This window comes from Maylandia zebra, linkage group LG7 (assembly GCF_041146795.1).
Source record: "Maylandia zebra isolate NMK-2024a linkage group LG7, Mzebra_GT3a, whole genome shotgun sequence".
Lineage (NCBI taxonomy): Eukaryota > Metazoa > Chordata > Actinopteri > Cichliformes > Cichlidae > Maylandia > Maylandia zebra.
Window position 1 is genome coordinate 45,636,938 of NC_135173.1, and position 23,428 is coordinate 45,660,365.

A 23,428-nucleotide genomic window follows, 5' to 3' on the forward strand; every position below is an offset into this window, starting at 1 on the left:
GCTGCTGCTGCTGTAAGCATAGATGCCCAGTGACTAGTAACAAGACCCATTCATCTCATGGGAAAGTCAGAGGATGTGTTAGGAGGCTGGATTAGAAGTGAACAGAATATATATGACTCGGTATAAAGAGGCTGTAAAAATGACACCGTGTTTAAACTTCAGAGGTTCTCTTTATATTTGCTCATCACTGCCCCACGCTTTACAGTGGGAGGGACCACCCTCTAATCAGTGCCAAGCTCTGGGAATCCAGTTAAAAACCCTCAAATTAACACCTAATTTTACACTTAAACGCATGTTTTTAAGTGATGTTACACTTCCTCTCCTAACAGCTCAGTGTTAAGTGTTACGTGTTTCCCATCCAGGAATAGATTGTGCGACTCCGTCACTACTCAGCCTGCATGAACAAAGCCTCTTTTCTCCGACGGTGCTTCTCGGCTGGGTATCACTCTCTCCTCTCCGCCTGCCCCCTTGTGAGTCACCGCAAGGTGCACTATATCTGCTTTCTTTAAATTATGAGAATCTTTTCATTGCCGTGTATTGGACACTGGTGCGAGGAGGCGGGGGGATTTCCCTGCATCCCACCTTAATCTAAATTGACATTTGGTGACCGCAGACGAAGGAATTTCCTCCTCAAAGCCTCGCAGACCAGCTAAATGTCACGATGTAGCGAGGTTCAACGTAAAGTTCAGCATGTGTTCAGAGCCACTGACGCACAAGCTCGTCCTTCATGGTGCAATTTATTTGGCATTTGATTAGATGTACATCTACCTCAGAAAAAACACAAGCTCCCCTGCAAATTAAGCATTTCTTTTTTAAATGGTAAAGGCTATGAAATAAACATCAATGAAATGTAGCATCTGCTGTATTGTACATAAAACATTTCAAACCCCGCTCCCCCTCCAAATCCAAAAAACAAGCTCTCACGCCACCATCAACACCACCTTCTAGCACAGAAACTACAGTGTAAATGCAGCCGGATGGGTTGTGGTGGGCACGTTTTGGATGCATACGGGGATATTAAACTATATGCAGGAGTCTTTTGAGCCTACTGTACAGGACACATGGTTGAGCATAAAACATTTTTGCCCAAATCAAAAAGAACAAAAACTAAAACTAAAAATCTCTCAGCATGCCAAAAGATTAAAAACATGCACCACAGGTCGAAAACGCAAAAAAAGCAAAAGAAACTTGATTTAAAATAAGAAAAAAAAAAAACATAAGAAAAATCAAACTGAATACATCATTTCCTAAACACACATGAACACTTTCCCACAATTTCTGTGAACATGATTTTGTTTCTTGGACAATCCACTGTGGATTGTCAAAGTAAAGAAAAAAAAGGGGGGAGGGTAGTTTAAACAAAAATAAAATAAAAAAACAAGCAAAAAAACCCCCCCCCCAAAAAACCAACTTCTTTTTACATACAATACATTCAAACATAAGTTATACAGATGTGCACAGTCTGACATGTTTAAGCCGTTTTTCCCTCCTCGAGGCAGATCATGAGCGGCTTGGATGCTGGTGGTTGTGGGTCAGCTCTGATCTGCAGACGATTACTCCTCTGATGATTGACACCGTAATTCTCCCCAAGTATACAGACCCTCATCACTGACACATTAAAAAAAAAAAAAAAATCCCGCCGCTGCAGTTGGTGACATCCCATCACTAACTGAAGACAAACCTCAGTAACGGAGTTGCAACTGCATGAAGAATAGCACAGAAACGCACCTGATCCAACCGAGGGAGGAATTAAATCACAAAGAAAATGCAGAATTATCCTGGAAAGAGTTGGTAATGAAACAGAAGCAACTCTGGGACCATCTGGATGATTATACGACTTAATGATTGGAGCATTTATCTCATATAAATGATTTTGTTTTTTTTGGGGTTTTCAAACTTGATCTTCACATATACGCTCATAAAGCCTTTTGTCGCTTTGTTGATGGACAGGGAAAGAAAATCAGCCTATATCTATCCCACAATTAAACAATCAAGGTAACGACCTGCAGCCATAAATTATTATCAAAAAAAAAGAAAAAGAAAAAAAAGAGCACAACATCCTTTGACACTACGACGCCACATGTCAGCTTCGCCCGATAAAAACCCCACAGCAGGAAATTTAGCCGTATCTCGCGAGGTTGAACCTCTCAACTACAAAACATGTTTTTCTGCAAACTTGCTCTAAAAACCTGGAAGACGGCTTCGTGTGTCAGACTAATAAACACCAGGGGACAGTTTCTGTACGCGCTGCAACAGACTGTGGGGTGGATGAGAAAGTTATCGTAGCCTGAACACTGATTGATACGTATGTGTTTGAAAGTATGCCGCAAACACAAACAAAAGTTGGCTCTTCTGTCCGTATGCGGTTATTTTTCCTCGTGCTGTTACAAATCTGACCAAAGGGTGTATTTGCACTAGGGGCTTTGTTTTTTTATGACCAACAGGCCCGTTTTGAGATGTTTGAAAAGCTTTTCTCAGTCTGGGCTAAAAGCAGAAGTGTGGCCTTCTCAGCCTGGATGTAGAGTTTTTGTCTCTTTGCTCCTTCAGATGTCATCGTCTTTAAAAAAAACAAACAAAACAAAACAAAAACACTCTGATGAGTCTGTACAAACTGTAACTGTCCTCTCTGCAGTCAGCATTTTGTGCTCCTGGTACGGAAAACATCTACGACCCTCCTCCAACTGTGGGTAACGTGCAGGTGTCTGCCCACAGTCTTATACCACGGTGCTGAGGGAGGAGGCGCAGTCTGCAGGCATGGAGACGGGGGCGTGGCCATCTGTCGGTGTGTCGGGCCCCACCAGGAGGGTGCTGCTGTCTATGGAGTCCTCCCTCTCCTGACAGGACGGCGCGGAGTCTGGCACCGGGCCTGTCGCGTTGGGAATATTGGCCTGGAGCCCGTCACCCATGGCGTTCATCTGGCTCGGCACGATGGAAACCCCACCATGCCCTGAAGATACAGACGCAGACAGAGAAGTGGGAAACGAGCATTTATCACTCCGCACATGACGATGTTGGTAAAGAACAAGAGAAAAGGATGTGCGCCTACCGAGGTCCACGTAGAGGAGGCTGTCTGGGTTTATGGAGGCTTCGTATGGAGGAGGGGGGTCGTCGGGATGCTGGATGTCGGGGTATTTGTAGGCTGCATAAGGCGGAGGAGGCTCTTGGAAATGAAAAGCGCCTCCCTCCCCATCATCGGACAGATGCAGGGGAGTGAGACCAGTGCCGAAGGCGTCTGGGCCGTAGTCAAAGCCTGGGACTCGTCTTCCAAGGTTAAAGTGGTGCACTGAGATTAAAGCAGAGTTTAAAGTTTAAGGTGCATTTAAAGTGAGCTTTTTGGATTATTCAGACCATCTAAAAATAATAATAATAATAATAATAATAATAATAATAATAATGGATTGCATTATCATCTCTGTCTTATTGCTGTTTTATCGCACTTAAGATGCTTTGAAGATGGCAACTGACTGAGTGGTCGCAGATCTGGTCTCCGTTTCCAAAGCAACCACTTCAAAAACAACAAGATTGTAAGTTGTCACAAAAACTTTGTGCTGCCATCTCCAACAACCTATTTCCCCAATGTGACTGCAGCAACAGCCAAGACTGTTGTTACTCTCATTTGTATGAAGATGCAGAAAAATAGAAATAAATGTAAAATAGAAAAAAAACAAACAAATACATTTTAGCTGTATAAAGCATAAAACAAGAGGGGAAATTAAACGAATTAATAAAAATAAGTAGCTTAAAACATAAATATCAATATTTAGAATTAATTTCAACAATTATTTTATTTATTTATTTACTGTTGTTTGTGGCCGTTTTTGCCATCCTTATTGAGTTTTCATTTTTAGAAAGGAAGATTTTTATCTCAGCTTTTTAAATCGTTCCTCATACAGACAAAGATTAAAAAGTGACCACAGGTGTAAACTTTGGATCTCAGTGCTGCAACACTTTACTCACAGTTTCCTCCAATCAGCGTTTCGATGCGTTCACGTCTTCTCTGACGGAGTCTGTGTACCATGAAGAGCAGCAGAGAGAGGATAAGGAAGGACGAGATGCAGCTGACGATCAGCCTCATCCCGCTGGCCATCGAGTCAAACAGACTATTCCCATCTGACGGAGAAGACGGGAAAAATCTAATCAAATCAGGATATGTCCTTGCAAACGTACTTTGTTAAAAACGTTCTTTTGCTGAGCTTCGAAGGAAATTCTGCACCGTTTATGTGTGAATGTGACACAATTTGCACATTAAACAACACTTTCACATCTTTTCCTTGCAGCACTATTTAGAAGAGGAGCAGGAGCTAATTGTTTATATAAATTAGGCAATTTGAATCCTCCTGACTCATTTAACTTAATATACTGAATATCAAACAGTGTAAAAATGTGTAGGTGACGAATCGTGATGCAGAATAACATCTTATAGGACTACGAGCACTGGAAGGCTTCTAATGACTGATAATCATTACACACTGGTGGTGGTGGTTTGTAACCAGTGGGATGTGTTTGGATGCGGTGGTAGTACCTGGATCGAGGCAGGTGAACTTGCAGCACTCTTTGGGATCCTTGCGGAAGTGCTGGCAGCCTTGTGGCCGCTCACACAGCGCGGCGACGCACATCTCAGGCTCGCCGTCATGACACGTGCAGCTGAGACACGGGTCGTCTCCTTTGGGGGTGAAGTAGTAGCCCTCGTTTACGACATTGTCTTTTATATCCACGCACGTTTGCCCTGTGGCACAGAGAATATCAAAATAAACACATGGCCCCAGCGGAGCAAATAACTGACACATTTTTGATAACAAACAGAAAATTAACCCGTACTCCTCTTGCACAGAAACGGAAACTTCTTGTAGCAGTTCTCAGCGTGCCAGCTGTGCAGGCCTCGCTCGTTCATGCTTTTGTACTGAAAGCGCTGCAGCTGTGCACAGAAGACATTGTCTTGGGTGGCGGAGGCCTCCCCCAAGTCTTTCAGACCCTCAGGAGGCAAAAACACCTGCATAGAGCCTGAACACAAACAATTCACACATTAAAGCATTCAAATAAATTACAGAAGACAAACAGCACATGTAGGTACTTCACAAAGCTGAATCTTTTATACCTTTGTATGCTACTTCCCAGCGGCCATCCAAGGAGTGGCTCTGATTGGTGATCACATACTGGTAACCCACCCAAAATCTGAAACAAACAACACCACTTACACCATGTCTAGTGATGACGCATTAGCTACTACCAGCCACTAGATGGCCTGCAACCAGCTACAGAGCAGTATAACATCTAAAACAACAAGCACACGCACTTCTGCAATATCTTCCTTATTAAAAAAACAAAAACAAACCAGAATTAAAGCAGAAGTTTAAAGACTGAAATGAGATCTCTGTTCAGGAACTGAAACCTGGCAGCTTATTTCTGTGGCAATAAAGAAAACTTACTTGCACTGATCTCTGCACACTTTATCGTCAAAGTCCACCTCGATCTTCAGTATGAACTGCAGCTCCTCGTTGGTCACAAACGTGGCCAACGAGCCGTTGACTTTCTGACACGTATCCACGGCCTGCCAGTAGTTCTCGTTCTTCAGGTACACTTTGTAGCAGCTCGCTGTTTTCTCGTAGTGATGCCACCCGCTGGGACATTTCTCTGCAGACAGAGAAGACAAGAGTGAGCACATGATCGCCATGCAGATTCGATTCAAATAAATCTGCTGAGAGCAAAGTGAGACACTTACTGTTGAAGCGCACCGGCTGAGCCACACCGATGACGTCTTCCACCTGGTCGTACCCGCTGCCATAACGAAACCTCTCCTCTTTTATAACAGCACAAATCAAGACAAAAAGGTTAAAAAAGTGGACTTGTTTGTACGTTCTGCCATAACAAATGTAACTGAGAACAACAGATGGTGTTTTCAGTGTGTAGGATAATTGTTAACAGCCCGCGATAATATTTAGAAGTCAAAACCACCACACATCAGTGAAAATAAGATATATACTGAGGCTGATTCTAATCTGAGGAATATGAAAGCAGAAGCAATGCTTTGCTGACCGTGCAGATAGCATCCTCTACTATGTTTTATCAGGAGTTCACAGAGACTAAAGTCTAGACTGAGGGAAGCACCCCAGTACCGTCTATGTGCAACACAATATAATATACACTTTTTAATGACAAAGTTGTTAATGCGATGGATCTCTTGCTACTCTTTGACTAGCTAGTAAGAAAATAAAGTACGTAGGTATGTTACAAACTATAAAGAAAACACACTGTCTCAATTGTGGCATCTTTACTACTTTTTCTTAGTATAAACTAGAAGAAAAAGATCAGATTTAAAAACGGGGAATATGCTTGATCTCTTAGAGCACATATGATATATCAGCAGATAATAGGTGTTTACTGATATTGGCATTTATAACAGCTGATAAATGAGCATTTAAAATGTAAAAAGACAAGAGAAACAGCCTTCAAATGCTTTTCTGTGTTGATGCTGCATAATCTGTCCACCAGAGGGCCCTCTGTAACTTCCCTGTTAGCAAAACACCTCTGGCACAACAACCAGAGGTGTGTTGCTTTTTTTGATGGTGGCTATATTGGACAACGGATGCTGGATTTGGAGCAGGCAGGAAGGAAGAGAGGACGACCTCAGAGGAGGTTCATGGATGTGGTGATGTAGAAAAGAGGACAGGCTGGTGTGAGACAATGGTGACCCCTGAAGGGAGTAATGGGTAGCAGATAAAAAAAGACTATTTCTCTGTTACATGACTCAATGAGATTTTGTTCTTGACTGATGCTTCAAAAAGGAAGGAACTGCAGGCTATAAAAACAGCAAATACTGAAGAACTTAACTGAAAAAAACCCACCAAATTTGAGGAGCATACACTTTGTTTACATTTATAACAGCATTTATTTTGATTTTGCACTGAGATTCATGACAACTAGAGATGGCACGATACCACTTTTTAAATGTCCGATATAGATATCATAAATTTGGATATCTGAAGATACCGATATGAATCCGATAGTGTAATTTTTAATCAATAAAACTTCTTTAAAAAAAAAAATAAAAAAAATATCTTGCTGCATTTTGTATAAGTTCATATTCAAGTCTAAAAACAAAACAAAACACTAAAGCTATTCTGCTATATTTGTATGCAAAAAATACACTGCACCCAAAATATTTCATAGTTCAGCAATACTGATCAATCTAATAAACTTAAACCTGCAACGTCCTTCCTATTCTGGTGTTTTAAAGAGTACTTAGCAGAAATATTAAACAACCTAACTAATAGGGATGTCAACTACCAGCAGAAAAAAAATAGGGAACAGCTAGACATTTTAAATGTGCCCCCGTTTCCCTGTTAATGCCCTATCGGCCCCCTGCATAACTTTGCTAGATCCGCCCCTGCACAGTTGCCAGCCGTCAGCTACGTAGAAAAAGATTCTGGTGTAGAAATTAATATTAAATAAATTCTAACAACAGCTTATCACGGTTAAACTTGCTGCTGTTGTTTAGCCGCTGGTTTCCTTTTTCTGGTGCAAAGTGGGCCAAAAACTAACAAGAGAGACGGACTCGCAACAGAAAAGCTGATCAGCCGATCATTGATCAGTTTCATGATTGAAGTAGCAACAGGAGAGGGAGGGAGAGAATGAGAGGCAGTCGCTCCATATATTGGTTGTTAAGCTTAACGTGGGAATGCTTTACAAACATTCACAGATGAACTTACACACTTGCTTTACTTCTCTCTGGGTTAACTTTCTCTGAGATGAAATGCCGGTTTGGTAGCGAGGCTCCAAATGCTCAACCAGACCGCCAAGAGGTCTCGCACGCTACAGCCGCTCTATCATGTGACACATATTGGACTGATGTGCTAAGGTTATGAGCTGAGTTACGCCATGTTGCAAGTTTTGTGAGGTGCTTTCGTGATATTTAATGGATTGGATTACATTTTTTATTTCTCTCCGACATCCGATCCAGTAATTTAGGTCAGTATTGGACTAATACGGATACATAATATCGGATCGGTCCATCTCTAATGACAACAATCTGTAGCCACAGTTTTCACTGCATACAGTGACAGGCCTTCAGCTGGGTATTTTCAACTTTTCAAGTTTCTCAACTGTAAAGTTGAGACGTTTCTTCTTGCATCGGCCACTCTGCTGTTATTATAAGATTGAAGGATTGCTTCACCTTTTAGTGTTATTAAAAAAAGTTAAGTGCCCTAACAAGAACAAAGACTCTCCAGCAAGCCGCTGATTAACGTGACAATAAGCCCTTGACTTGAGTAAGGCTTGCATTTCTCAGTAAGCTCACACTTAAAAAAAACAAAAGGTCAGTAGTTGTCCCTCTAAACATGCAGACTATCAGATATATGAATTTGTCCAGTTTTACTGCTGAATAAACAGAAAGAAAAAGAAGCAGAAGGAAATTACTTCTCAACTTCTTAAGCTGTTCTGTTAAAAATGGGGTTTTACTGCAGAATGAATAGACTTCAGTGTGAACCCTTAATCGTTTAACAGCAGTGCTGGCATGGAGCGTTAACTCGGAGCGTGGACGGCTGCTGTATGGAGGTCACATGCTGCACTCAATCCTTTCACTAACTCCTGTTATGCTGTTAGAGATCTCGGGATAAGGTCTTTCTAGATTTAAGCGGAGAACAATAGGATTTTGTGGTTAGCACTGTTGCCGCACAGCAAGAAGGTCCTGAGTTCAATTCCACCATCAGGCCGGGGTCTTTCTGTGTGGAGTTTGCATGTTCTCCCCGTGTTTGCGTGGGTTCTCTCCGGGTACTCCGGCTTCCTCCCACCGTCCAAAGACATGCAGCTTGTGGGGATAGGTTAATTGATTAATCCAAATTGTCACTAGGTGTGAATGTGCGAGTGAATGTGAGTGTGAATGGTTGTCTGTCCCTATGTGTTAGCCCTGCGACAGACTGGCGACTTGTCCAGGGTGTACCCCGCCTTTCGCCCTATGACAGCTGGGATAGGCTCCAGCGCCCCCCGCGACCCTGAAAAGGATAAGCGGAAGCGAATGGATGGATGGACAATAGGATTTTGGTCAAAGGCTTAGTGACATCTATGCAGTGTAGGACAGATGAACCAGCAGTAAACAAAAACAGAGACACATGTGCAGCCACTCAGCCTTTAACCCTTCTTCCCCCTGCCATCTGACGCTGTCAATAGAGCGGACTCACTGTGAGGGACTATGAGGACTACAAAACCACATCTGAGCAGCTGAGCAAAAGCAAATTTGTAAGACAGGACTGTTTATGTGGGTGGTTATTGTATTAAATGCAACTATGCCATGCTGCAGTTCAGACAGGGACGCAAGGGCCAAGATTTACTATTTTTACGTTTGGTAGGAAAAACCTCTGTGATAAAAACAAAGCTATTGTCAGTATCTGTTGAAGAGGTGCACTGAAAGGAGTGGACGCAGGTATTTAAAAGTCATAAAACCTGATCTACTAATGCTAAAGGCAGGTGATTTTACTGCCAACTGTGCTCAATTTAACTCAGTTCTCCAACTTCTCTGGAATGAGAAGGAGAGATGGCATGTGTTCAAAGTAGAAAAACTTAAGGCTGAGCGCCGCATATTTCTGGCCCTCAATACTACCGATATTCACCCAAGTGACATGTAATTCCTAATTTTCCACTTCCGAACTTGCTCAGTAACATACATACACACTGAACACCAAACGTGTGAATGCTCAGTGTCAAAAATAGCACTGTGAAAAAAATAAAAAACACTGACATGGGGCCAGCTGATTTTTCTGAACAAGAAAAGAAAGAAACAGATATTCTGGCTTCATCCAGTTCAGACCCAGTTAGTATTCCAACCGTCTCCTGTAGTGCAAAAGCATGTTTATGGATGGTGTGCGACTTGCTTTGTAGCCGTGTTCCTGTGGGATTACGCTTTAGCAGGAAATCTACAACCTAACTATGTCGAAACTCAACGCATTAGCCTTACATGCACCTCCCTAGAAATGTAACCACACATTGGGTTAATGCAGCCCACAACTACTCTGATTGGTCAATTATTCCTGTGTATGTCTGGCTACTTTTTGGTTCAGTTTTTCAAATTTATCAGTGAGAGCATAAAATCATCGCCTCAATGTAAGGAATAATAATCAATATTAGAACTCACAAATATCAGCAAATTCCTGAAGGGAGATTGTTGAAACTATCAGAATGAAGACGAGGGAGTGTACAAAGAAATGGAAAAAGTCCCCTCAAGCCCCCGAAGAACACTGACCACAACAAAGCATTGACATTGCCTGGCATCGCATGGAAAACACCAGGACACGACCACACTGTAATTAACATGTAATGCACCAGCACAAGAGTAAGTGCAAGCTGTGGGCTCCACAAAGCTTCCCTGCACAGGTCTGGCGCACTGGCGACCTGTCCAGGGTGTAGCCAGGTGGGATAGGTGGGATAACTCCAGCCTCCATACAACCATGAGCTGGATAACCGGTTTAGATGGAAGGAGATTACCCAGAAAACAAAAACATATTGATTTTCCTTCAGCTGCCTCTCATTGATCTGAGCTGCCATGCTCTTTCAAAGAGAAAGCACATGTCCTGTTCATCCTGCTCTTTTACTCCATCATATTCCTTAATACACACTCACTCAATCAACTCTTCTGTATGTAGATGTCACTGCTCATTAATGACATGGACTAACAGCGTCTTTGTTTACAAACTGAGGCACTGATGGCTGATCACCTGCAGATAACTTCCATTTACCCTGTATACTAAATCTGTGCATATATTCACCTGAACATCTCTCAGTTTGGCTTGATTAGATTGCGCTACATCCTCCGCACCTGTATTCAGAGCTGCTCAGCTGTGGTCTGATCATCCAAGCGTGAAAAGGTTCTAAAAGGTTCTGGGTGTTGCTAGACTTTCCAAAAATCAATCATGTTATGGGTGTTAGGTAACAGACTGAGTGTGAAAGGGCTTAAGTGAGCTGCACTCACGGGGACAGTCCATCTCGTCACTCTTGTCCTCACACGCTGTCCAGCCGTCACACTGCCAGGACATCGGGATACACTGCATCTTCCCACTGCGGCAGGCAAACTGCCCGGGGCTGCAGCGCTGCTCTGAAATACACACAAAAAAAAGAGGGTTTATGTGGTTAAACCTGCACATAACCAAGGCCTTTTTCCTAAGAAGAGAAAAACCATTTAAACTCAGAGTGCAGCAGTCTGAATGGCGCCGTGTGAGCTTTCAAGGCAGTTAATAAAATAAGATGTCTGAGATGGTGAATGGGTAAATGTACAATTAGAGCTGCTTGATCACGGCAAAAATCATCATCACCATTACTTCGTGAGTATTGACATTGGGATGATTTAACACAACTGCTTACACGCTCAAAACAAAAACAACAACAACAAAAAAACCACAACAGGCCAAATGCAAAGGAAAGGGATGCACTTTTTGGCCAAACAAGAGCATTATTGGAAAACACACAACGTTATTATGTTAATAAATGAGTGGAAGACAAAATTGTAACTGAATAAAAATTCAATCAACTGTGCTTCCTGTGATTGTGACTGTCCTAATTATTACTCTTAGGGTACTCTTAGGGCAGAGCTACTGTCCTAAGAGTAGCTCTGCCACTTTAACAGAATTTGTCTGGTATTTCCTTTGACGTAGTGGTGTCATTTCTGTGCCTAGGAAGTAATAGTGACCCTTAAGCCCCTTGCTTAAGGGCCTTTTTCCGCCCCTTGAGGCCACAGCCGCTAGCGATCACGTATGTTTGGATTTCTTAAACTTTATCAGAGATGTCGATCAACTGCAAGGAGGAAGATAATCTGCAGAGCCATTTCATCATGTCTGCAAGCCACTGCGTTATGTTTATAGCCTGACATTAATAGAATCTGCTGCTAAGAGTATTTCATGATATTCAGTAACATTAGAGCGCTGAGTACTCCTGCAAGCAGTTCAGTGATGACAGCAACTCAAGAAGAAGCCTAAGGCACACAGCAGACAATACTGAACTTCTATGTTCTGTCTGTTTAGCGGCCTATGAAATAAACTGAGCTTTCCCGATGCAGTTAAACAGCTCAGTGGGCAGTGTCAACATTACTGATCATCAGATCAATAACTTATCACTATTTGCTTGTTTTTAGATTGTTACAGAAAAGGGTAAGTTCAACATACTCGGGATATCGCTTGCCTTTACTTAAGCTGTCATATGAAAGTACATATACTTCTGTTAAGTGTTTCCAGCTGGGCATCGTGTACCTGGAGTTAGGGCTGCTCAATTAATCAAATTTTAATCACGATTACGATCTGGGCTTTCAACGATCATTAAAAATGACTGAGCCGATTATTAGCCCCTCCCTCATTTATCCGCGACACCTTAAAGGCCGGTCCGTGAAAATATTGTCAGGCATAAACCGGCCCTTGGCGCAAAAAAGGTTGGAGACCGCTGATTAAGAGGACCCGAGGGAAGCTCGGAAAGCTAAGCAGAAGTTATTTGGAGAGGAGAGTGACTGCCGTTGGTTGAAAAGAGAGGTAAAAAAAAAAAACCTCAGTGGTGTTGTACACTATTTTATATTATTTTTTAAAGTCATTATTCAATACATTGTTATTGTTAACCCTTTAAAGCCGGTCAGAGCACCATGCTCCGTTTTGTGTAACATTTTTAAATCCCTGTAGAACCTGAACCGTGTAAGCGAGGAGTTTTACTTACATCTTATGCCATCAGCTTGTCCTCGGTCACGGTTTCCTTCCACATATAGCTTTGCAAAAGTTGCATAAAAAGCGCTTGCAGGAACAAAAACATAATATTCCAGAAACACGCTTTGCCGATCCGATCAGCTGTTCGTAACACTTCCCACAGTGAAACAGACGTCAGCGCAAACTATCGCATGTCCGCCATTTCCTGCCCGAAACCGGAAGTGACATAATTTTCGCGGAAAATGTAGTTTTTTACTTGTAGGCTTTAAAAGCCTATACTGGTGTTTTTATAAGTCATGTTTGACTTTTCTGAATAGTTTCTGGGATGCTTGCAACTCGAATTGCACTGCTGGAAATAGTTTATTTTGATGCACCTGCTGTTTTTAGATTTCCTGTTGTTGTAAACTATTTTTTGCAACTTTTTTGTATTTAAAAGTTTTGAGGGATAAACCTCTTAAATTTCTCCAAGTAGAAATATATGTAAAAAAAAACAAAAACGATTTTCAATTTTTTTCTAGTTTATTGCACTTTTTTGCAATTAATGTAGTTACTATGGACTTAATGCATACATATTATTAAAATATGGGCTATAACAGTTGTATAGCAACTTGAAATGCTCCCACAAATGGCACTACAACATATAAAAAAATAATATAAGCTCTGGCGGACTTGGTTCTATAGTAGGTCGTAAGGGTTAAATAAATATTGTCAAATAATCGAGATCTCAATTTCAGTGAAAATAATCGTGATTATCATTTTTGCCATAATCGAGCAGCCCTACCTGGAGTCAAATTAAGAAATTAATATAGCCACTACAGTGACCATCAAAACGATGAAAAAAATATTGCCGTAAACAGTTTATTTTGCGACACCACGAAACAAACGATAGCGTAAAATGAAACGATAGACGTTTTTATATCGTCATCCGATATATATCATTATATCGAACAGCCCTAGGACAGAGTGAATGAAAATAAAAACTGAAATTTAAGTTCCTTTCCTTAATACAGGGTATTATTTTCAACAATAGATTTAACAGTCCTGCCCATTAGAGATCAGACTGTGCTACATGAAGCCCATTAACTAAAATCTGTTTTAGCCCACCTGGTTTATATTAAAATATAAATTTGACTGCTTTAAAAGGACTTTTAGTTTAATACAGGGTGACTCTTATATTGAAAATCTGCTTGAAAACCCCAAAAACATACTGTGCTTACCTGACAATAATCTTGCCAGAGCTACCCGTGGACCTGAAACAAATAGAAAAAAAAAATAGAGTGACTAGCCTGTATATCAGTGTGTCGTCTTTCAAAAAAAAGTAAAAATATATTTCATTTAATCCAGTCCGATTTAAAAAAAAAAAAAAAAAAATTATATTTTTTTAATCCTTTTTATGCTGCTCGTGATTTTTTTCTTTATTTCTTACTGTCACCTGTTCTCTCCACCCTCTTGTTTGTGAGGACACAGGTAGTCATGTAAACCTGCAGAGGAGCTGCATCACCCACTTGCCTGACAAATATAGCAACACTATTTTTTTCTTAGAAGAGAGAGAAAGGGAGAAAAAAAAAGCTTATTTAATTTAAAACCAGACCTCCAGCTTTGAAAATCAACACAGCTGCGACCACAACCTAAACTGGACTTCAGTGTTAAATATTATTTATTTGTACTACAGGTGGTGCAAAATAAATAAGCAATTACAAGAAAAAAAAAAAAACAGATTTCCCAAATAAAAGCTGTCAGTTAGTTATAAGAGTTAGTTTTGATGTCAGATTTTCTAAATAAAAGTTATTTCCCAGATGTCTGACTTCATTACCATCATACTTCAACTTTTATAGCCAAACTATTTAGCTACCGTTCTTTTGCAACAAGCATTAAAGCCCAACAACACCACCGGATTTCCAGAAAGCCTAGTTCTGATTGCTGCAACCTTACTGCACAAGGATTCCTTAGACACTAACAACCCTGTGGGAACTTCTCACTGGGCTTTACACCATGATTTAAGCATTAAAAAGCTTTTTCTAGTACTGGACTGTACATCCCTATTTTATAGAGAAGCAGGATGAAGAAAAAACCCCACATTGTGGCTGGGATGAATTCATTGCAATTTGTTCTTGGAAGCATTACAACGCTACCAGTTCATCTATATTTCAGTGTAATGCTTGTCCGAGGGTTAAACAGCGCTAGAGTTGTTAATTTAAGCTTCGGAAAGCTAATGTTAGATCGAAGCAGTGCTACTGAACCTGTAACCCTTAAGGTTAACAAGATCACACAGTGGTGTTTTAATAGCCATCTCACACAGAAATGTCACCTCTTGGTTAATGCTAAGTGGACTGAGGTGCATTACAGACACATCTCAGTCTCCAGGGAGTGAGTGCATCATCAAACTTGAATGTGTGTCAAAATGACAGATAACTTTAAAGACATTAACAATTAAACACATTAGAGGGAGCTAATAATAATAATTCATCCTTAAGTTTATGATAAATAATTGTTGGCGGATGGGTTAAAAAGCTTTGTTTACGGTAATCAAACAGGGGCAGAAGGTGATGGCCCTTAGTTGGAAGCAGGCTTGTTTTAGAGTCCGATTTTTTTTAAATCTAATGCCCCAGTTCAATCAGTGCATTGAATGAAGCTTCGCTCAGATTCCCTCATATTTGCCCTCTTAAAGTCCTGACATTATGACTGCAGGCAATCATATTTCAAAAGTGAGGGGATTTCCCCTTTAAATGCTTCCACAGGGGGGATTTATACACTTTGGGAGGGATCAGGGTCAGTTTGAGGATCAAACTGTTGGGGGGATAAGCCGAGTGAGCTCAAGACTGGAGGTCCGAATAACCGATAAGTAACGTGCAGGTCACTGGTTTGAGTCCCTGTTCAGATGAAGGCACTTCCTTTTTCTCCAGAGTGTGATCCTAGGTGTCTTAAGTAGATTTAGATGTCTGCACTCTGTCAATTTCACATCTTTTAAGTCTCATAGAAACATGGAAGGAAAGCACATCAGACGTTGTCCACATTGGATGTCAATTCATCTTTGGAGCAATTTGGACCAGTCCGGTGCAATGCTTTTAATTGTTTTGGGTATTTTCCTACATTATAAATGCTAATTTGAGGCCCTAGTTTCTGATATATAGTATTCTCCATGTGCAGGAAGCAAACAAGACTTTTATTAGCAGTTCTGGTTTCTATTTTGAGTCTTACTGACTAGCACAGACTTGGAAAATAGGAATACATTGGCTGAAATGAATCTCAAACACATCAACACTTTGTCCAATCACAATTCAGCTATTTATTGAGTTTAAATAAAAAGCTCCTTACTCATAGTCAGACTGCAAACAGTGACTGAAACACAAAAAAGGACATCCAGACTTATGTGTGATTTTTCTTTTATGTGGATACCCACCGGCTATGGTAGTAGCTAAGGATTTTGGGAAGTGGCGACCCTGAAAATTGATCATGAGGACAGGTTGACTTTCCATGCTTTTTATTTACAGAAAGATAAATAAAACACAGCCCAATAAAACCTCTGATAAAACCTCTGATATGCCACAATAAAAGCTGCTTCAAATCAAAATCCCTAGTGTTTCAGTGGACACTAGCAATACAGTTTATTGAAACGCGCATGCTTTTATTGTGAAACATTTTCTTGTGTATTAAATATATTACAAACGAATTAACCAATTACCTTATAATGTACATGTTTGCAGACTTGCTAAAGAAAACAAGCCTCTTGCTGTGTGTAGCTGAATAAACACTTTCATCAGAGAAGGATGTGAGCTTTTTCCTCTTCCCTACAAGGCTGCCAGATAATTGTAACAAATCCTCCGACAGGGAACAATATTTTAATTTAAAAAATTTTCCCCATACATTTCCCACTAATGAATATTGCAATAAGACTTGTTGCTAAGGCTAAGAAGCAAACAAAGCCAAATCCAGCTTGTTACTGGCTGACTCTTTATATAGTTACATGTGCTCCTTCAGAACTATAAAATACAAGCATATGTGCTCCATTTGAATGATGACTGTCTGTGCACATCAGTATTCATGCTTTCAGTGCATAGCTGGTATCTGTACTGCTCGAAAACCCACAAATGCTACTGGAATCAGAATAAGATGCCAGCAGCTGCCTGCTTTAGGTTATCAGACATTACAAGCTGAAATCAGGACTTGTGCATATCCAACCTGTTCATATATCAGAATAACAATGATTAGGCAGTTATTGTTTTGTTACTGCTGCGGGAAAACACAAGGTCAGAAAATCAGAGATCTCAGTTTAGTTAAAGGCAACAGGGGCAAAAAAAAAAAAAAAAAAAAACAACAACTAAAAAACCCCATCCCTTGCCGAGGCTTTTTTTCAGGATTTTATGATCTGTACATGTTGACAAAAGAATCAGCAAACACTGGTTACCCTGAGCGAAGTGAGCCTCTGCATCTCTTATATAACCGACAGGAAAGCACAATAAAGACTATGAGACTGCCCCAGCTCGGTCCCGCTCAAGTGTAACGGCACAGTGAACCGGCCTTGTGCACACGCTGCATCATCTCCAGCTGCTGATGATTCATATCAGCACTGAGCTTTGCTGTTAAAAGCACTGTGTGGGTATGGACATTCATTTATTTCTTTTTCATTGCACCATCTCACATTAACAAGCCATATTTTTATCTGCACCTTGTGCATGAAAGCACTGCTGGTCAGCTTCCTGTGATAATTAACCAAAGTAAAGCGCCTTTCCTGTGCTAACACTGTCAGTTCAGCTGTGAGACACACTTAATATTTAAAATTGTAAACAAAGCTGTGTGACTGGAAGCTACAATGTTATTAGAAAAAGTTAACACTGTTTCCAAAGTAAGTAGTGTCAAAGGGGCAATACGGATTATCTCTATAGACCAATTCACCATGTTAGCTATAAGACGCCTTATGAAATCAGTCCTTGAGTCATTTCTATATTATTTTAAATTCCTCTACAAAAGCAGTCCCCAGCAAACCAGGACGAGAAGTGTCAAAGTGAAAAAGTTTTGCTCTACAGCCAGAAATGTGAAAGGGGATGGGGGCTGTCTTACAGCAATCCTGCAGAAGGAAGTAATTCACCCGTATAGACACTATTTACCCCATAAAACAACCAAATGGAAACCATAACTTAGCCTCATGTCTGGACAATGTTGACATCAAATTTCACGAGTTCTCTCAAGCGCCATATTATCTCATTTACTGCTTTTCGCTAGCTGCCAGAATACACGTACACAGGGTTATTTTGCCCACATGTCATGTTTCAAACATTTGCCTCAGTGACCTTTCAATAAACTGCATCACTGTATTATTGCGTGGCTGTACTTCAAGTCTACCTGTTAAAATCCTCAAACGATAAATGGCACAGGTTGAAACACCGCCAATTTTTTTGTGAAAAACAGACTACTGAACAGCCGACAGTGCAACACAAATCGGCTGCTCAGACCCACAGACAAGACCCAAAGATTAGCTGACTGCAGCTCAAGTTTAAGCTGATGGTTGTGTCAGTCACACTACACAAAAACAACCAAGCTCTGTTCACTTTTATACGCTGTTGGCTGTGCTTAACCTCTTGACTCTTTTTTTAGAGCGCATACTGAAGTTTTTCACTCTCAGACAGCTCGGTTCACCTCTAGTCTCTGTAACCCACAGGACACATGCTAACCACTGGGCCTATCATGTGCATTTCTGCTTTTATCTTAACCATACATACTGCTTCTAGCGTGTATTGTTATGCATCATGCAAATGCAGGAAACCTGCTGATTTGCCTTATTTGCACGTGAAACTCAGCTGGCCAATTGAGATGATCCCGATCACATAGATTTGCCTTAAAATGTGTGACACTTCAGTGTTGCCTGCCTCATTGGAAAATGCATAATCTGAACCTTTGAGAGTTTGCTGGAGTCAGCTGTGAAACAAATGTAGAAAGCAGGTATGCCCTTTATAAGTGTTAAAAATGTATGAGGATGATGTGGTTTAGCGGGTTACATCAATACCAAGTTAATGTCTCCACAACACGAAGTCTTAAGCAATTATTTACATGTACGTTCAGATTTGGAGTTATACTCCCGCAGTCTTGATCTCAAGTCAAATGACCAAGTCATGGTTGAAATGGTGACAAAAAAAAGCCAGCCCAACTTATAAAAACACAAGATGATGCATTCACTCCTGAGCATTTAAGAAAATCATGACTGTACTATTTGGAAACTCCTAATATAAATAAACATTTGCCCAGGGAACAAACCTCGACACGACCGATAAAAAGCACGCCCTGTTTGGTGTGCCAATTGTTTTCTAGGTGGGAGGTTTCTCCTTTGGATCGAGGCAGACAATAAAGTGTTTATTCATAAGGCTGAACTGATAGTCTGAACTGAATATCAGGATCACAAGACCGGGATTAAAGCAAACCACAAGACGCATTTGGCCTTTCCCTGCTCAAATGGACATCTAAACAGCACCTTAGAAGCTCTGCATTTGAAACAAAAGTAGAACACACTTACAGCAGAGACAAATAATAATTTTTTTTTACCTGTTTGGATTTCTATGACCTTCCAGGTGTATTTTATAATTATTCACTGTCACCAGATGTGCTCAGGTACTTTCAAACAAGAGCTGCTGTTTAACTGTTGGCATTTCTTTTTAGGTACTGCTGTTTCCTTTGTGCCAGGCTGCAATTATAAAAAGCCTCATTGAAGGTTACACTGACTCACTAAACCATCTTCGAGTTTAAAATGGTATTACACAAAAGTATAGCACAGCACTAGTTCTTATTAAGTGGGCATCTCTTCAACACAATACACACAAGTCAAAGTGATTGTTCCTAAACATCAGTTGATAAGCTCTTACTTTGGGTGGTTTTTACAGATATGAAACAATATTGTGTTAAAATGGAGAGTAGTTTTAAACAAAAAAATGCATTTCTTTGTTTAGGGATTTGATTGTTTCTTTTTCCCTTTTCAAATGTTACAGTGTGTCCTGTGCAGGGGTGCCATGATATTTAAAACAAATACTGCCATGATGTTAATAATAGACATAAATCAGGGTTCCTTTTGCTCAAAATGAGCTTTTGGCAGTGACTTTTGATATTGATCAGGGCGCATGTAGTTAAGGCAAAAAGCCTGTGTTACCTGATTTAACAAACCTTTTCCTTTTATTGTATTTAACCTTAAATCAACTAAACTCAGCTTTAGAAAACTGATTTGCAACACACAATCCCCGTCTTTTGTGGACTCTAAAATATATATAATCATCTAAGAAAGGTGTTTTTCTGGCTACACTCCCTTACCCTACCTCCCTGCTAGGGCTGGGCCATATTATACCGTTCACGGTAATACCGGTATAATGTTAGGCAACGATAGGAAAATGAAATATCGCGATAGAATGGGAGTAAAACGCGCATGCGCAGTGCCTTTGTTTTCATACGCACATGGCCGATTGTTGAGTGAAACAGATGAACCAGAATTGGTTTGTAAAAATGGTGCAACTTCCGTGATGTGGAACTGGTTTGGTGTTTGTCCGTCAGATACACAACAAAGCACATTTTTTTGCAGAACATGCAAGCGGCCGTCGTTATTGTCATATTTGTTGGACTAAGATGCTCTTAAATCTGGGAGTAATCTGGGTCCTAAACTCCATATGCTTCAGGTCAAACAACACTGCAGCATCACTTAGAGTTAAAAACTGTCTAAATTCTTTCATCTTTAATAAAACGATCAGCATTGCTGCTTTACCAGGTGTAACTATAAAGTTTAACTTCCAGGCATCCATGAAAACAAAAGTTATTACATTTAACGGAGTTAGAAGTTAGCAGGAAGCTAGCGGAAGTTAGCTCGCTAGTTTCGCTAATTACCTAAGCATGATATTGCATGTTCTGACTGAGAGATTTCTGAAAAAAATCAAACGTACAGCTCTGCTATCACTTCCAACATAAATGAAGACAGGAAACTAAACAGCAGTGACGTTTGTAGGGTTACTGAAGTTGGGCTAGCTGGTATATAATGATGTGCTACGTGATCGCTAGCGACACAGCTATGTTAGCATAACATAAACAGTGAAGCTGGAGGACGAACACTAACACTTTTCCACTTATAAAAGTTAACGTGAAGGTTCTTCATGGTTAGAGACAAATGCAATCGCATGGCAGGATGCTGTAAAAGGACCAAACTTCAGTCAGGAGAACAACTGAGATAATCCATCCACAATACGAGGTTAGTCATTAATATACTGCAACAACATGGGAATAGAGCAGCTGCCAGAGAATTCAACATTAATGAATCAATGGTACAGAAGTGGAGGAAGCAAGAAGAATGAGTTTAATAAAGTTTGATTTATCTGACTGCTTTGTTTCGCTTAATGTGCCTTATAATCCCGTGCACCTTATGGTCCGAAAAATGCGTACTGCACCTCTTTTTAACTTCAGTGGATATTATACATGGTTATGCTCAGGATATGTCAGCCCATTTCTACTGGAAATGCCTTTTGGTTAAACTTTCAGCAAGGAATTTGCATTTGCACTGTTACATTTTTATAAAGCTTTAATGTACATAAAAACCAGCTTCTTGTTTAAGTGAAAATAAATGGAAGGTTGTCTTTTTGCGCTAGTAATGTTGTGGAGTTGTATTTTGTCTCGCATCAATTATATCGTCGGTTATATCGTTATCGCAAATTTTCAAATATATATCGTGATAAATATTTTTGGCCATATCACCCTGCTCTACTCCCTGCACTAATGTGCTGCAGATTTTTAGTGCAAGCAATTTGTCAAAATAAGACAAAACATCCAATAAATGAAGTTAAACTGAATTTTTCTATACAGATGTTTTTTTGACCACTATATTCATATAGTGGCACCACTAGCCCTGAGTATTAGCTTACGAGCTTATGTTGCCACAGAGACATGACGCATTACCCTTTAATCTCTATTCATCAACTAAGAAGTTTCCTTCAGACAGCTTTATCGTTTTAGCCATCACACTGGTGTGTAGTGCGATGTGCCTGGGCTTGCAGCTCTATGATGTGAGACAGGTTTAGTGATGCAGGAGCATGAATCTCTGACATGCATTTCAAATTGAGGCTTCACGGCGGAAGCGGAGACCAACCCTGGAATGTAGTGAAGCCTAAATACACCTACATTGTTTACAAAGCTTTGGATTGAGCCAAGATATCGTTTCCACCTTGCGTAAGCACAATTAAGTGAATAAATGATTATGAGCTGTATCAAAAGGTCAAAACTAGACGGTTGACTCGAAGCGACCTTGTTTATTTTGACAACAACACACAGCCTTACTTGATTTTCAGGTGAAATAAATTATAATTTCGTTTAGAGATTTCAAGCTGGTGGGCATTACTTTAAAAGATTAAACATAACAAGAGTGCCAGCAGCAGCAGTAAAGGGGTCCTCCCCGCTGTCCAGCAGCAGCAGGAACACGGGTTAAAAAGTACCGGAGTCCCCGGCTTGTGGAGCAGGCCTCCCCGGTGAACCTGCCGCCCCCTGCCTCCAGCTCTAATCCGTTTCTCCCACTTTCTAGCAGAGCCCGGGGGGAATACATGCACAAGAAAAACAACTCGGAGAGGCTATTTACCTGCCCGTGGTGGGTCCGTTAAGGTGAGGACGAAGAGAAGAGAGAAGAGGACGAAACTGCTGCTGTCAGCTTTCGGCAACATTTATCCTCCATTCATAGTAACTCCTCTATCCAGAAATGTAAGATATATTCCGAGGATCTGCACCGCCGCCGCCCTTTCCGAAACTACACCGCGAAAAGCTGAACGCAATTTGTGCCCATTTTCACGCAGTCGGAGCGGCAGCTGAGGGAAGAAAACAGCGTGTGCACAAGCATAGTCGTACCGCTCAGCGACCAGGGTCGTGCTTCCGAGGGGCTAACGTTAGCTAGCTGAGCCGCTCTGCCGTTAACGTCCCTCCCGCTGCTCGGTGCCGAGCGACTCTCATCCAAGATGGCCGCGGCCTCCCATCACAACAATCCCAAACATGCAGCGCGCACACACAGGCCATCAGCTGGAGCCAGGGGCGGGGCTTACTGCGCGCGTGCGTGTGTGTTTGTGTGTGTGCTGAGGCCATTCAACTCTAAATATCGCTAGTTAAATAATTTCTTTGACTCAAGATAAAACTAAAAAGGCACAAGATGTACATCATACTATTATTATTATTATTATTATCATCTCTGGGAAATAATAATATTTAACGTGAGAAAAGGGTTTTAAGACTAATGTATCGAATAAAACGTTCTAAATATAACTGTTATTCTTGTAAATTTAACTGATTGTATTTAGTATTGTCTTTTCTATTTTGTTGTAAATGTATTTAAAACAGTCAGTTCAGTTTAAAGCTGAAAATATTTACTTTCAGATAATTTGCACATATTTCAAGCTGTGTGCACATTTTATGTTTTCTTTTTAGAACTTTTTTTTTTTTTTAAAGAAAATTAAACTTTAGATAATTTATCCTGCAAAGTTATACAAACCTATGTCAATTCTGAAAGACTTTAAACCAAATAGTCTTTTTCAATAAAAAATTAAGGAAAAAAGCAGCTGAGAAAGAGTATAGTTTAACCCAACAACACTAAATCGTGCCAGACATTTGGAACATGTCTAGATGAAGTTTGTGGAATGTGGATGACAAACCTTGTCCTAAAGCTATTATGAATCTTACTTAAGTTTCCATTCAACCCCTCCAGCCGGTTGGGGCAGATGGCTACCTCTCCCTGAGCCTGATCCAAACAGAGGTCACTTCCTGGTAAACTG

The 23,428-nt window shown here is 40.6% G+C and overlaps 1 protein-coding gene across 3 annotated transcripts; it reads right to left on the minus strand.

Annotated features, from left to right (window-relative positions):
• Positions 1–721: 721 nt before the first annotated feature.
• Positions 722–22,649, minus strand: dgcr2 (DiGeorge syndrome critical region gene 2). Of its 3 annotated transcripts, none has more exons than XM_004538124.5 (11): positions 22,252–22,649; positions 13,883–13,915; positions 10,958–11,080; positions 5,720–5,797; positions 5,427–5,631; positions 5,096–5,172; positions 4,813–5,001; positions 4,523–4,726; positions 3,958–4,110; positions 3,047–3,283; positions 722–2,947 (listed from the first exon to the last, which is right to left on the minus strand). In XM_004538124.5, exons 1-11 carry the CDS (start codon positions 22,331–22,333, stop codon positions 2,715–2,717), a joined length of 1,614 nt encoding a protein of 537 aa, XP_004538181.1. In that variant the 5' UTR covers positions 22,334–22,649; the 3' UTR covers positions 722–2,714. The 3 variants fall into 3 exon arrangements, with proteins under 3 accessions (XP_004538181.1, XP_004538182.1, XP_004538183.1); XM_004538125.5 differs by having other exon boundaries at positions 4,819–5,001; positions 22,252–22,648; XM_004538126.5 differs by lacking the exon at positions 13,883–13,915.
• Between the last annotated feature and the right edge of the window lie 779 nt (positions 22,650–23,428).

Excerpts from the sequence above, each read along its gene's own strand:
- dgcr2 (XM_004538124.5), bottom strand. The coding sequence starts at position 22,333 with ATGTTGCCGAAAGCTGACAGCAGCAGTTTCGTCCTCTTCTCTCTTCTC. Across the intron at positions 4,727-4,812 it reads TCTGTGCAAGAGGAGTACGG|GGCAAACGTGCGTGGATATA; the intron begins GTTAATTTTCTG and ends TCTGTGCCACAG. Across the intron at positions 4,111-4,522 it reads GTTCACCTGCCTCGATCCAG|ATGGGAATAGTCTGTTTGAC; the intron begins GTACTACCACCG and ends CTTCTCCGTCAG.